This window comes from Sesamum indicum, linkage group LG2 (genome assembly GCF_026168435.1).
Source record: "Sesamum indicum cultivar Baizhima isolate 11 linkage group LG2, ASM2616843v1, whole genome shotgun sequence".
In the NCBI taxonomy this organism is placed as follows: Eukaryota; Viridiplantae; Streptophyta; class Magnoliopsida; order Lamiales; family Pedaliaceae; genus Sesamum; species Sesamum indicum.
Genome location: NC_142658.1, coordinates 1133061 through 1147907, shown reverse-complemented (window position 1 = coordinate 1147907; position 14847 = coordinate 1133061). Strand labels below are relative to the sequence as shown.

The 14847-nt window shown below is 34.6% G+C and overlaps 3 protein-coding genes across 4 annotated transcripts; 2 read left to right on the top strand and 1 right to left on the bottom strand.

Annotated features, from left to right (window-relative positions):
* Positions 1 to 60: 60 nt before the first annotated feature.
* LOC105176379 (beta-1,3-galactosyltransferase 7) lies at positions 61 to 2890 on the bottom strand. Of its 2 annotated transcripts, none has more exons than XM_020698181.2 (11): positions 2556 to 2890; positions 2357 to 2456; positions 2157 to 2218; positions 1872 to 2074; positions 1717 to 1780; positions 1500 to 1572; positions 1307 to 1427; positions 1125 to 1212; positions 914 to 1039; positions 713 to 822; positions 61 to 563 (listed from the first exon to the last, which is right to left on the bottom strand). In XM_020698181.2, the coding sequence occupies exons 1-11, from the start codon at positions 2651 to 2653 to the stop codon at positions 415 to 417; spliced, it is 1194 nt and encodes a 397-aa protein (XP_020553840.1). In that variant the 5' UTR covers positions 2654 to 2890; the 3' UTR covers positions 61 to 414. The 2 variants fall into 2 exon arrangements, with proteins under 2 accessions (XP_020553840.1, XP_011097468.1); XM_011099166.3 differs by having other exon boundaries at positions 2562 to 2886.
* A 2719-nt stretch (positions 2891 to 5609) lies between these two features.
* LOC105176371 (eukaryotic peptide chain release factor subunit 1-3) lies at positions 5610 to 8377 on the top strand. Its single transcript, XM_011099155.3, has 3 exons — positions 5610 to 5761; positions 6412 to 7900; positions 8051 to 8377. Exon 2 carries the CDS (start codon positions 6455 to 6457, stop codon positions 7766 to 7768), a length of 1314 nt encoding a protein of 437 aa, XP_011097457.1. The 5' UTR covers positions 5610 to 5761; positions 6412 to 6454; the 3' UTR covers positions 7769 to 7900; positions 8051 to 8377.
* A 1997-nt stretch (positions 8378 to 10374) lies between these two features.
* LOC105176362 (eukaryotic translation initiation factor 5) lies at positions 10375 to 13319 on the top strand. Its single transcript, XM_011099143.3, has 2 exons — positions 10375 to 10533; positions 11266 to 13319. The coding sequence occupies exon 2, from the start codon at positions 11612 to 11614 to the stop codon at positions 12953 to 12955; it is 1344 nt and encodes a 447-aa protein (XP_011097445.1). The 5' UTR covers positions 10375 to 10533; positions 11266 to 11611; the 3' UTR covers positions 12956 to 13319.
* Positions 13320 to 14847: the final 1528 nt, after the last annotated feature.

Below are 14847 nucleotides of genomic sequence, written 5' to 3'. Positions count from 1 at the left end.
AGCTTATAAGATCCTCAAAACAGGTTATAACATGTTCTAAAAATACTTAGCAAAAAACAGTTGTAGAGAATGATGATGGTGGGATAATAGTAATAATTACAATATGCAAAGAAGTAAGCTACCAATGAAGCTTTCGCTCCAAAATCACTTTCAGCTAAGAATTTGTACATGAATTCACCCTACAATGAACTGAAACGAATTCGACCACCGTATACTGTCTGCTAAACTCGAGCACCTTCAAAGTTATCGAAACGATTAACAGGCATGTGTTGAAGATAAACGATGTAGAAACGGGCATCAGTTGCATCATCTGCAGTATACGAACAGGCTTTTAACATCTGGTTACTGAAAACGAAGGATCTTCATTTTTTAACAGGCTGCAGTTGCATTCCTTTCGATGCAAACAAGTTTGAATTACAATAAAGCATTCCAAAGAGCCTCCTCTCCTTCACCACACCGTTGGTGTACAAATTTCATCTTCTCTACTGATTTGCAGATTCCGCTGCAACTCCAGTCAAACGAGGCGACACACATACTGCCCGCCTGTGCTTTCCATTCGCAATCTACAAATGAATCACAACATTTAACTATATAACTAAATGGCAGATAAGTATTTAACTCTTCTCCAGTTGGGATATGTCCTCATCAAATGAGATCAATATATTGTTTTTTTCAGGCATCTTTTATATGCAGGCTATTTAGAGAGCTATACCTGGTGGAGTACTGCAGCACATGTTGCGATCATCAATGTGCTCAATTTCAAGACCGATAAACCAAGAACCAAGTGACACATCTTCATTAGCATACTTGTGCAGTATGGGCCTACAATTGCAGTCGTAATCGTCTCTAGTTAATACATGTAAGAAGTATAGTATAATGAGGTCTAGCATAACCATAGTCTGGCAATTCATACTGGTTGATTGATATGTAGGAGGCTAGATCCTTGGAAATGGCATAAATCTGTCCAGTTGCATGCCGGAAATAATTATTTCCATCTTCTCCAAATTTCCAGTATTCTGGTTCATGGTATTTAACATTCCTGAACAATCGCTCTGGTCATTAAACATCTGAATTAACAAAAGAAACATTAAAATGGATCAATGCAGTAGAAGTTTAAAAACTACTTCTGGGCAAGAACTGGTCCAGATTTCATGCAGCCAATGTAAACTCTGGGTTTTGATCGATGGCGGGCAAGATTTGCAGCTAAAGCACCTGAGAGAGCAAAATGCTGGACCAATTGGACTAGATACTAAATAAACCATTTACCAGATCAAGAGTGAATTTAAGACGAACAGGGAGTATTTACCCAAATTAACATGAACATCATCATCAACCTTTACATAAAAATCAGCATCCCACTTGGCAACAGCAGTCGAGAAGAAAATTTTTGTTTTTGCTGATAGTTCATGATATCCTTCAATATGATCCTACAATATGACATGATGCTCAGATGGATTTCCCAAGATGAAAAAACTAGGATATGTTGGCTGAACTTTTACCAGCCTGAGAAAGTCCTTGTGTTGAGATTCTTCCGAGTCGAGAGCTCTATCCAATATGCTGTTAGATGTGGCACTGCATTAATCAATTAATATATTCGTCCAGTGAGTTCATCCCGAAACAACAGCATAAAGATCATATAACTATCACAAGGTACAAAGCGTCAAGGTTCAAAGAAGAAAAATGAAAATGCTGAAACGATACCAATGAACAAATTACCTATGTCCAATCATGAATCTCACAACAATCCCCTTCTCTTCCTCCAATCTCCGAAGCTGTTCACCTGAAAAACTCATACAAGTTGTCAAGAACAGCATCGTAGAACAAAAGCAAGAATGAATTTACTTCAATTAAGATCATAACCAGATCTTTACCTTGAGGCATCCAAGTCTCTCTTACTGAATCACGCCTTTTCCTACTACTAAAAGCTGTATTAATACCAATGACCATAAATGCCTTCTTCCTGGGTGTCCCCTCATTAGACATTACCGAAGACACATTCATTCTTCCTCTCGCCAGAGCTCTCCTAGATGCAGACAACTCCATCTGGAGCATTGAGATTGACTTGTCCAATTTCCTGACATAACATCCCAAAAAATGTAATGACTTAAAACTCACAACACAAACTTTACAGACATCCATAAGTATTTTGAACTCACTGAATTGATTCATGGGTTTTGTGCACCTCATTGATCACATTCTTGTCCTGATGTCCTGCTTTCTATTTAAACAACAACAAAAGACTTAATCCACCAATCCATCCACAAACAAAATCATAAAAAGAAAAGAAGAAGCTTCAACAATTCAAATCTTCAAGACTTGAAGAGAAATTCGCAACATCAAGTCGTAAAGATTGAACCTTTTTCTCAGAATTACAGTCCTCAGCGATGATCTGCAGCTCTTGTTCCCTTCTCCGCTGAGTTATGAGCTGGTTATCTGATTCCAAATGACCCCAGAACCTGAAAAACCCAGAGTCAAACAATCAAAACAGAGACTCTACTCTCCAAACCCCACAAACTTAAAGATCAAGAAAATCAAAATTCTTGAACCACACATACACATACTTGTTGGTGAACATCATGCCAAGGAAGAAGAAACAGATGGAGAAAATGGGAATCCATTTTGCAGAAACCTTGGCGCTGCTCTTAGTCTTCATTTGATTTCCCGTTTCTTTCTACACGGGTAAGACTTCAAACAAAACCTTGAGACTTCATAGGAAAGCACACGATCGGAGTCGTCTATATATAGGTGCATAGAGAGTGCAAGAGACGTGGGAAGGGGCGGTAATGGAGCTTGTCGATGGAATTTTGACAGCTTTTGATTCTATTTCTTAATATTTTTTTGTCCAAGATTATGGACGGGGGGCTTGACTTTCGGATGCCGGAAAATAATTTTCGCATGTTTGGCCAAAAATTAGGTGCCTCATCGAAGATTTTTACATTTTAATTATACTAATGAACATTGTTGTCTTAACACACTTTCTATATTTTTAATCAAATTCAACTTAAATATATGAATTTTCTGCCAACTTGTCTTTGGGGATGCGTATTGCTGGGACACGACATGGAATTATTTAATAACCTGAATAAAATGGAAATTATAAATATTAGTATTTTACCAAACTCGTTTAATTTGATTTTCTTTCTCTTACTTTTATGTTTGGGGAAGGAACGAAATAGTTAAATCCCTTTGAACAAATTTGGTGATTCTAAAATTTCAAATTTTATTAATTGGCGATATTTTATTTTAAAATCTTATGGAGTAAATCTACGAGGGTCATAGTTAGACCTTACCTTCATTATATTTTCGATCTATAAATAAGATTTGGATCTATTTAATTCATTCAAGGCCTTATAATTCAGTTTCGCAACTTCCAAAACCTTAATATGAATTGACCCACCGTAACCGTTTGATTATTTCGGTGTTTGTAGTTTACTTGAAATCATACGATTGTGGTAAATTATAAAATCCGCCCCTATGTTTCAAATACAACTTTCGTTATCCTAACATTCTCATGACTTTATACACTTTCTTCCTTACGACATATCTTATTTAAGCATTAGAGGACTGTTACAGAATCTTCCCAATATGATTTTAAGACATCACCAATTTTTGTTGGCCTCTTAATAGAGAAATTTTAAGACGTATCTTACCTATTAAAAGTAGCATTATCTTACATTCGCTCAAAATATTTGAACTCGATTAATTCATAATATCATAATCAATTTTACTTATCATGTGATCAGTAACTCATTTATATTTACATAACGATGGTAAAAACATATGACATTTTAAGAAAAAGTGATTGTTGGCCGAAGGTCATTATGGATTCATTGCAATTGTCAGGCAATATAGAGTGAGGTCAACAGTACAATGAAAAAACAAATAGGTACGATCACTTTGAAGTTATCTATAACATCATTTTCAGTAGAAACAAAAGCACAACATTCAAACAATGATTTAATAAGTGGAATTCTTATGCCACCATGTTTTAGTGTTTGATGTATACAAAGCATAATTTATTAACGACATGTTTGGCCTGTCATAAATTCATTTTGCTTTTTCCGAATCCGTACAACCTTAACTGCGTTTCTTGTTTGGATTAACTGTAAATTGTTATTCATTTCATAACGGATAATCATTTACAATCAGTCCCCTCCAAACACAGCATTACTTGTAGCAAGAACAATGATGCCACCAAATAGACAGACGGAAAAATGGCCCACAAAATTATTAAGGACCTCTAATTGGAAAATGAGTAATTTTGGAAATATCATACCAATTTTTTTTTATTTATTTATCTTTTTTCTTTTTTTAGTCGATAGAAAATAATAAACTTGCTCATTTTCTTGAAAACTATGCACAAGATTATCTCGGGTGGCGGATTGAATTTTTTATTACAAATAATACTTATTTTTATTTTATTTAACATACGCATTTTATGTATACAAATAATCCCGTTTTTATAATTTTTTTTTTGTCAACTTATCATCTCAATTTTGTGAAATTTACAAGTTATCGTATATGAATATTTTCAAGATTGGGGAAAAAATATCATATACAATGCATGTACACTTGGGGGGAATTTGTCCTTAAATATCACATATACATATCATGTGATATTTTTTAGGTAGAAAAAATCGATTGAGAAGTGGACATATATAACATAGACTATGATGTTGTGGTTTAAATTCCAATTTATAACTCTAAAATTATAAATTTAAATCCGTTAATTTTTAGAATGATATTATATTTTAATAGTATGTATTGTTTTATTTTAATAATTATTATTGGTTTAAGCTAAATTATGTTCGTGATTTATTATAGATGTCCATAGGTGGTTAGGTATAAATATCTAATATGAATGATTGTAATCGATTTATTCAATAAATAATAATTTATTACTTCTACTTTTAAAAAATAATAATTTTATTAGTATTTTAAAAAATAATTTATTTTAAAAATATTATAATTATAAATAATTTAATTTAAATATAAAAATAAATAAATAATAAAGAATTTAATTAATAAATAAACAATATAAAGTATAATGAATATAAAAATGAGTTTGAATTATTTAGTAACTTTTTACCTAAGAAAATGGGTAATATTTTGAATAAAGATAAATCATCATGTAATTATATAAATTTAAATAAAAAGAAACAAACAATAATTATTTAAATGGAAAAATAAAACTATAAAGAGGTTAGCAAAATACGGCAACCAAAGCAAACAAGATTAGGTGTTTAAGAAATGAATAAATAAATAAGAAAGTATAGGTAATTAATAAATAATTCAAAATTACAAATTAAAATAATAAAAATATATATAAAAGTAGTATTCAATATAAAAATGAATTTTAAATTATATTAAAATGCAATTTATCTAAATACATTTGTGAATATTTTCAAGCAAAATAAACAAATTTTTATACTTATCTTAATTTAAATGGCAAAAATTTTGAATGTTTTTTACCATTTGTGAAAATTACAGAACAGGGCCCCTGTTCTTGCACTGAGGGTTTTTGTTTTCGCTAGTGAAGTGAGGGTTAGGATGGGAAATTTCTACGTGCCGCCGTGATTAACTACACAGCCCTTTGTGATTAGGGTTTTTTAATTATTTTCTCTCTCTCTCTCTCTCTCTCTCTCTCTCTCTCTCTTCACATTATATAAATTTCTCACTAAGATTTTTATGTTTGCCGCTGTGCTGTTAAACTCAAGCTTTTGATCAGTTCCGGTTTATTTTTTCTTGGCGTCAGCAAAAGGTGTTTGATAATTCCCTCTTATGATGCTTGACGTTAATTGTATTCTTATATAGGGCTCTTGTTTCTAGTGGATGGAAGTTTTTTAGTACATTCTGTTGTCTGTCGTTGTTTTTTTAATTATTATTATATATTGGATTAATCATCTGACATGCAACTGGCTTTTGATCACATTTTCCCGTTTATGTAATTTTATTTCTGTTATAAAATAATTGATGGGCTTTCTCGATCTGAGACTCTTTGTGGGATTGACGTAGTTTCGTACGTTTAATCCTCGTGATTTCTGTTGCAAGTTTAATTTCTTGTTAATTTGTTCTGATTACGAACCATAAACCCGTAAAATTAATTGATCGCGCATGATTAGTTGTTGGATGAGGATCTTAATGAGATGTCGACGTGATTTGTTAGTCTAATTTCCGATTCTGCATTCTTGTTTGCTGCATTATAATTTAATGTGCAAATGAGCTTAATAACATTGATGATTCAGGTTTGAATACTAGTTGCTGTTTCTTATGAATAAGTGTACCTAAAATATTATGAAAAATTGCAGTGTGTCGGCTCAGAATTTATCTATCTTTCGGCAGATTTCTTCTTGTTACTAGTGTTTGTCTTACCTTATTAAAAAGTGTCCATTTGCTATCTTTTTTGCCCAGTTTGTTAGGACTTCCTGTGCTTCCATATAATAGTTTCGAGAAGATGTCGGATGGTCATGAAACTGACAAGAACATTGAGATATGGAAGATCAAGAAGCTTATCAAGGCACTGGAAGCTGCTCGAGGTAATGGTACCAGTATGATTTCTCTTATCATGCCTCCACGTGATCAAGTTGCTCGTGTTACAAAGATGCTGGGGGATGAATTTGGAACTGCGTCTAACATCAAAAGTAGAGTGAATCGCCAATCTGTTCTTGGTGCAATTACATCTGCTCAGCAGAGGTTGAAATTGTATAACAAGGTACCTCCAAATGGACTTGTGCTTTACACTGGAACCATTGTTACCGAGGATGGAAAGGAGAAAAAAGTAACAATTGATTTCGAGCCCTTCAGGCCTATCAATGCATCGCTCTATCTCTGTGACAATAAGTTCCACACTGAGGCACTGAGTGAACTTCTAGAATCTGATGACAAGTTTGGCTTTATTATTATGGACGGGAATGGAACCTTGTTTGGAACATTGAGTGGTAATACGAGAGAAATTCTTCACAAATTTTCTGTTGACCTCCCCAAGAAACATGGAAGAGGAGGTCAGTCTGCTTTGCGGTTTGCCCGTCTACGAATGGAGAAGCGTCACAACTATGTGAGGAAAACGGCAGAGCTGGCCACCCAATTTTACATCAATCCTCAGACCAGCCAGCCCAATGTGTCGGGACTTATACTTGCTGGCTCAGCTGACTTCAAGACTGAGCTCAGTCAATCTGATATGTTTGATCCTCGTCTTCAGGCCAAGATTTTGAATGTAGTTGATGTTTCTTATGGAGGGGAAAATGGTTTCAACCAGGCAATTGAGCTTTCCGCTGAGATCTTATCCAATGTGAAATTTATACAAGAGAAGCGTTTGATAGGCAAGTACTTTGAGGAGATTAGCCAGGACACTGGGAAGTATGTTTTTGGCGTTGATGACACATTGAAAGTTCTCGAAATGGGTGCTGTTGAGACACTTATTGTGTGGGAGAATCTGGACATAACTAGATATGTGCTCAAGAATACCTCCACTGGTGAGCTTATCATTAAACACTTCAACAAGGACCAGGAGATTGATCAGAAGAACTTTCGGGATGCAGCCACGAATGCTGAATTGGAGGTTCACGAAAAGATGTCACTGCTTGAATGGTTCGCCAATGAATATAGACGTTTTGGTTGCACACTTGAATTCGTCACCAACAAATCGCAAGAGGGTTCTCAGTTTTGCCGAGGTTTTGGAGGAATAGGAGGAATTCTTCGCTACCAGTTGGATGTTCGAGCATTTGATGAACTTTCTGATGATGGAGAAATTTATGAAGATTCTGAATAGCAATCAACCAACTTCTCCAATTACGGTGCAGGGGTGGAGCAGAAGACCTGCACCGGCGCGCAAGGGCTCGCGCTAGACGATGCTGCTCCGACTTTGTTGACAGAAAAAAATCAGAGGAATTTCAAGAAGACTGTAAGATTATTACAGCTTTCATTATCTATTTATGGGGTGAACTGCTGCTTAAAACCATTTTTACCATCCCACTCTGATCTCGGTTGGATACTCATTTGCTGTGAAATCAATGTGCTAACATTACTTCTTTCCTTTCTTTTGGATGCGCAGTCATGGTTGAACTCTACAGGAGGAGACAAGGAATCCCATGAAGGAGGCAATGTGTTCGCAACTTATCCAACGAAACGTGAGACGATCTGCAATCCATGTCTACGTTCTGCGTATGGTGAAGTTATGTGATTATGCTTTGAGGAGAGAAGGCAGCCCGTATCTTAAAAGGCTTGAAGTTTGTTACTCAATCTGTGTTTGTCTAGTTATGTCTTGTTAATGGCAGTTGGACCACAATATTCTCCTGCAAGTCCTGTGTTCTGGACTGCTTATAATAATGGAGATGGATTATTCTGCTTAATAAAATGCTTCTGGTGTTTACTTGATTAAGAGGGTGTTGGGCATCTTATAAGATGTTTTATAACCTTATAAGATATTGAATTTTATTTTAAAAATAAGCTCCTAAAGTGTTTGGATAAAATAAGACGTTATCGTTCTTTGATATAATAAGATTTTTAATTGGTAAAATGATTAAAATGAACATAATACTATTGGAATCAAATAAGTTGTTATTTCTTGACGTATTTTGTTGTAAATATTTATAAAGTGCTTTTATAAATAGTACACATTAATTTAATTTTAAATAAAAATTTAATAGATAATATTTTACATAACAAAAAAAATGACGAATTATTACTTAAACTTTTGAATAAAAATAATATATATATATACATTCATATTTGCCAAATATTAATACAAAAATATAATTGATATTTCTTTGTTAATGTAATGATTATTTCTAATCGTATAATTTATAATATTTTGAATTTATATTTTTCAGTAAATATAATATAAATCTTATTTTTATTTAACTATAATAATTTATTATTGTTGTTGTTGTTGTTGTTATTGTTATTGATCTAATGCAATTATTTCTCCAATTTTCTTCAAATTTCAAAAGAGAGGGAAAAAAAAAATAATTTAAGCAACAATTTTTCTATATAATCTTAATAAAATATTTTCAATAATCTGTTTTGAGTATAATGTAATACCTGCAATATGTGTAAAGCAAAATATTGATTTTATCATATTTATTTTATTTTTTTATAATATTGGCTTGAAATATTTACTTTATTGTCTTTATAAAATTAGCTTTAAAATGTTTTTCTAATCCATATGTTAGAAAAATTAAGAAGGAAAGCCAAAATAAATAAAGAAAAATTAAAGTTAAAATTATATAGAAAATTTATTATTTAAGAATTCATTCTTTTTTTATTTTTTTCTCTCTCAAAGCTTGAAGAAAAATAGAAAAGATAGATACATTACGACTATTAACAATGACTATTTTCCCTCTTCAAATAGAGAAATAGAAAAATGGAAAAATAGAAAAATTGAAAAGAAAAACCTGAAAAACAAAATGGAAGAAAAATGACTATTTTCCCTCTTCAAATAAACTTTAATAAAATGACTAAAAACGCGAAAACACAACAAGTTGAGTTATTTGGGTACAAAAATTACATAAATGATTTTGTTTGAGGACCAAAATAATAATTATCCCAAAAAATACTATAAAAATAGATATATGTCTACATTTCATGAATTTAAATTCATGATTGTTTTTTATTATGAGACTTTAATTTTAGCAGTGAACGATAATTGAATAATTATGTGCCAAAAAAGAAAATCATGATTTGATTAATGAATTGAACAGGCAGAACTCATGCCTACATTATGACATTTGGATACTTTTTTGGGCAATCCAATGGAGATCAACGGCCTGGATTAGTTGCCAAAGATTTTCAACCAAAACATTATTGACTTTTTCAAACATAAACAACCACTATGAATATGACGCGTCATCTTCTTGAATTTCAAATTTATATTTATTAGAGATATAAAATTCAAGATTGCAACATTTATGCAAAATGGTATCGATACCATGTCCTAAATTTTAACTTAACATGTTGGCAAAGTATACAATAATTTATTTTTCAAAAATTTTTTTTTAAAAAATATATAAAGTAAAATCGCACAAAAAGATGTATAAAATTAAATCAGCAGATCATCCAAAAGTCGAATTATTAGGAGAGATCCCGACAACAATTTAAAAGGAAAAATTGAATTTTATAAAATTCCCTAATACCCTTTTTTTTTTTACAAAAAAACCCTTAAATTATCTAATAATTATACACTATTTATCTTAATGTAGTTTTTTAATTAAAAAAATAAGTTTATAATGATCAATATATTATAAAAAGAGAAATTGAGAGGTTTGAGCTGTTAATGAGCGTTGGATGGCTTTAATACCAAAAATAGGGAAATAATAAAATTGGGAGAAAAATGAAATAAAAGAATATAAAAAAGAAAGGGAAACAGGAAAGTCGGTGATTGTGTATTTGATGCTTGACGACTAGGGCTTCCAATTTTCCCTATATATATCTACACCTCTTTCTCTTCATCACATCACTTGTTTCCTCAACAAATCATACGAAGGCAAATTCTCGACGGAATTTCTTGTTTCCCTTCCCTTTTCTCGTCTGATTAAGGTAGTTTTGCTACCCTATTCTTTCCGATTTTTTTTTTTTTGTTTATAATTTCCGCCGTGGATCTATAGATTTTGATGTTTGTGGTCAATCGCTGTTATTATTAGTTTTTTTTTTTATTTGTATGTCTTACGTTGTCCTACGTTGTTTAGGCTGATAATTTTGGATCTGTGTTGGAATGTGTTTTGTTATTTGGTTTTTGAATTTTATTTTGCTTCCTTAAATTGATTTAATGGCGTATGCGGCTGAGATTGATGTTTCCGATTCTGATGGAGATGGGTCTGAATTGAGATTGAATGTTGAGTTTGTGTTGGGGGATTTAGACTTAGAGTTGTGTTAGCGTAATGGATCCTGTTATGGAGTCTGTATATGGATTGTAGCTGGTTTGAAATTGGCGAACTTCGAGGTGTGATGAATATAACTTAATCGGATTATTGGAAAATTTTGTTTTTAGATAAATTGTCAAAATTTATTATTAATGGATTAAGATCATATTGGATTTCAGCTACTTCTGGATTGGGGTGATATTGGAAATATGATTTATGTCACTGATTAGATTGTTGGGCCCCTTTTTTTTTGTTTTAGTTTTTGGTTATGGAAATTGTTATTGGCAAACTCGTCTATATGATGAATATTACTGATTGGATTATTAGACAGTTTGTATTATTTTGAAAGACAAATTATTGAAATCTGTTATAGATAAATTCTTATCTTTTACTAAACTCTGGATTCTAGGACATTTGCTGGTACACCTGAGGTATCTGCAGTCAGCAAAGGTGGAGAGCGTCAAGCTAGAAATTTCTTTTATGTCTGAACGAGCCTCTCTCTTTTTATCATCAATTGGGTTGCTCGGAGAGTATTGTCCTTCATCAAGAAAAAAGGATAGACAGTCTAGTCTTGAAATTGGCTGCATGCATCTCAAGCCACTCCGAGGATACAACACACTTTGTCAACGTTGCCAGTTTATGCGGCCCGTCTCTGCAGCTAGGAACTTTTACCTTATCAAAGAAGAATCTTTTATTGAAGATAACTTGCTTCCCTTCTGGTAGTTGTTATACAGCGTTACCTACACGAGGTAAAAATGGCTTTGCAGAATATTGGTGCCGGCAACAAGGACGATGCCTTCTACCGGTATAAGATGCCCAGGATGATAACAAAAATAGAGGGTCGTGGGAATGGTATCAAAACCAATGTAGTCAATATGGTTGACATCGCAAAGGCTTTGGGCAGGCCTGCTTCTTACACAACTAAGTATTTTGGATGTGAACTGGGAGCTCAATCCAAGTTTGATGAGAAGACTGGAACTTCCCATGTCAATGGGGCCCATGATACTGCAAAGCTTGCTGGGCTTCTAGAAAACTTTATCAAGAAATTTGTCCAGTGCTATGGTTGTGGGAACCCTGAAACTGAAATTATCATTACAAAATCGCAGATGATCAATCTCAAGTGTGCTGCTTGTGGTTTCATCTCAGAGGTTGACATGAGGGACAAGCTCACAACATTCATTCTGAAAAACCCTCCTGAAGCAAAGAAAGGATCAAAAGACAAGAAAGCAATGAGGCGGGCTGAGAAGGAGCGACTCAAGGAAGGTGAGGCAGCTGATGAAGAAATGAAGAAACTTAAGAAAGATGCAAAGAAAAAAGGTTCATCTGGCAATTTAAAGGAGGTAGCCTTGAAACAATCTAGCAAGAAGAAGTCTGTCCACTCTGATGAGGATCATTCTCCAGCGTTCAGCCAGGCAGATGAGAAGGAAGCTGCCGATGACGACAGTGATGATGACATCCAGTGGCAGACGGACACTTCTGTGTCAGCTGCGCAACAAAGAATTCAAGAGCAGCTGAATGCTGTTACAGCTAGCATGGTTATGCTCTCAACCAATGAAGAGAAGCCAAAATCAGGAAAGAACTCTCCAGCAAGGGCTGGCAAACATAAAGTTAATGGACATGCAAATGGTGTTGATTCTGGTAATCCACATCAGGAACTTGTTGATGAAATCAAGAAGATTGTCAAGAAGGGTTCTTCTGCAGGGCAATTCAAGTCCTCCTTGCAGACTCTTACTGGCACTCGCAAAGAGATCTTTGATGCCTTGTTTGAAGCCTTGTTTGAAGGAGTTGGAAAAGGGTTTTCTAAAGAGGTTGTGAAAAAGAAGAACTACCTTGTAGCTGTAGTTCAGGAGGAGGGGTCACAGGCATCGCTGCTTCATGCCATAGAATCCTTCTGTGGGAAAGCAAGCCCCGATGCTTTAAAAGAAGTTGCTTTGGTTTTGAAAGAGCTATATGACATCGATGTGTTGGAAGAAGAGTTTATAGTGGAGTGGTACCAGAAGGGCGTAAATGGTGACAATAAGGGCTCTTCTATTTGGAAGAATGTCAAGCCTTTTGTGGAGTGGCTGCAGAGTGCTGAATCCGAAACTGAAGACGAGTAGTTGAGCTGCCTCGTTGCAATGTTTCCCCTGCTATTTGATATTTAAGCTTTTCAATGCTGGTACGCGTTTTTTACAATAACTGCTATGGGCTTGTTATTGTGCTAATAAAACGCCATTGATAGGTCGTTTAGGTTTGTCCTACCCTGCTGTCGTAATTCAAGGCTTTTTTCTAGAACTGTTGGTCCCTTGAAATAACGAGGAGACATGTGTTAAGCATATAGTTAGAGCTGTCTGGTGCTATTTGGTCATTATCGTGGGTTTATGTTTTCCAGTTTGGTTTTTGCTTTTAAGGTGTGATTGATTCATCGGATATCTTTGAGAAAGGCATTGGTGCCTTTTTATTACAATTTCATACATTCTTTTCTTTTTCTGCTACCAATTTATGTGCAAGTATTTGTTCTTTCTTCACTGGCTGCCCCAAAATCCTGTTTATTTTCTTGAAATGACTTATGAATATTCTTAAAAATTTCTTTATGGGGAGAATCACATTTCAACAGTTAGTATCCGTTGCTATCTAACATATTCAACCGTTAGGCCATGTTTAGTATGACCCATTGTATTTGGTCATACGCTAATTCTCTGTAAAATGCTGAATTAGTATAAGACATTTCAAAAACTTGTTTACTTTGTGATACAAATGCTTGGATGGTTGTGAGACAAATGATACATTTGTCTGCTAAGTTATATTATCTCTAGTACTAAACTAGCGATTGACCATTTTGCCCATTCCTCCATCTTGCCTTGTTGAATGTCAAATCAGTCTTGTTGATTCTCATTCATCACCCATTTCTTTTTCACCCTCATCCTCAGACTCCGAAGCACCGCCCTTGCCTCTGATTTTCTTTTACCCCTTCTCTCGACGGGATTGCAATTGCATTTCCGCTGTTGAGAGGAGAAGCACATAGATCGCTGGGATTTAAAGGTTTTGCCCTTGTGTTGGGGATTTTTACTTGTTTCTATTTGGCACTGCTATCACATACCCTGTTTGAACAAATCTTGATTTATGAATATTGTTTTCATGAACAAGAATGTGCCCAACTGCCTCCATAGAGATATTAACCACTAGAATGCCGGGTGGAGTTTGATAAATTACTGTAAACTGTTATTCGGTTGTGGTGGAGGAGGAGCTGCTCCTGCATTATATCAAACACAAATGGCTAGAATATAAGGCTACTTGACCATTCGTTATTTAAAATTATCTCAATTACTTGCCACTTTACCTATCACTCTAAAAGCTGCTTTTGCGATTCGAGTTGCATGCTCTGCATCTGCATATGCCATTCCAAAATAAGTACACACATGCAAGAAATTTACTCGCAATACCTATTACTTGTATATTTCTCATTAGGAGATGTTTTTGTAATTTAAATAATAATTAGGAGATGTATTTTTTCTTATTAAAATAAAGGGTAAATTACTTTTGGCGACAAGACGGCTGTAGTTGCTAAATAGTGAGTACGAACTAAAAGCTGCAGCTCAACCTAGCGAGGAGCATCCAACACCCCTAGCTTCTGCGGGGGGATCCCTCATGCCGACCGACCGACGATGGCTCCATACGGGAAGACCAAAGGGGCTAAACAATCTATCATGGGGGTCATTTTCCTGCAGTTTTCATAGGCAGAACTCGTTCGGCATTCCAGTATTAAATAGGTAGGCTCCCTGCTCCATTTCGTCCTTTCAGTCCTGAATGGTGGGGCCGTATAGCTCTCTTGGCTTACAGACAGGCTTATCAGCCGGGTCTTTAGCCGCTAGCTGCAGGGCTCGATCAGTAGACCAGCTTACCCTATTCTTCCTCGGAGTCAGAATAGCGCTGTTCGACCTATTGGTGTACCGCTCTTGGTATTAGCATCTTAGCTACCCTAGCTCATAACTGCCTGGTTGTATTAGCTACC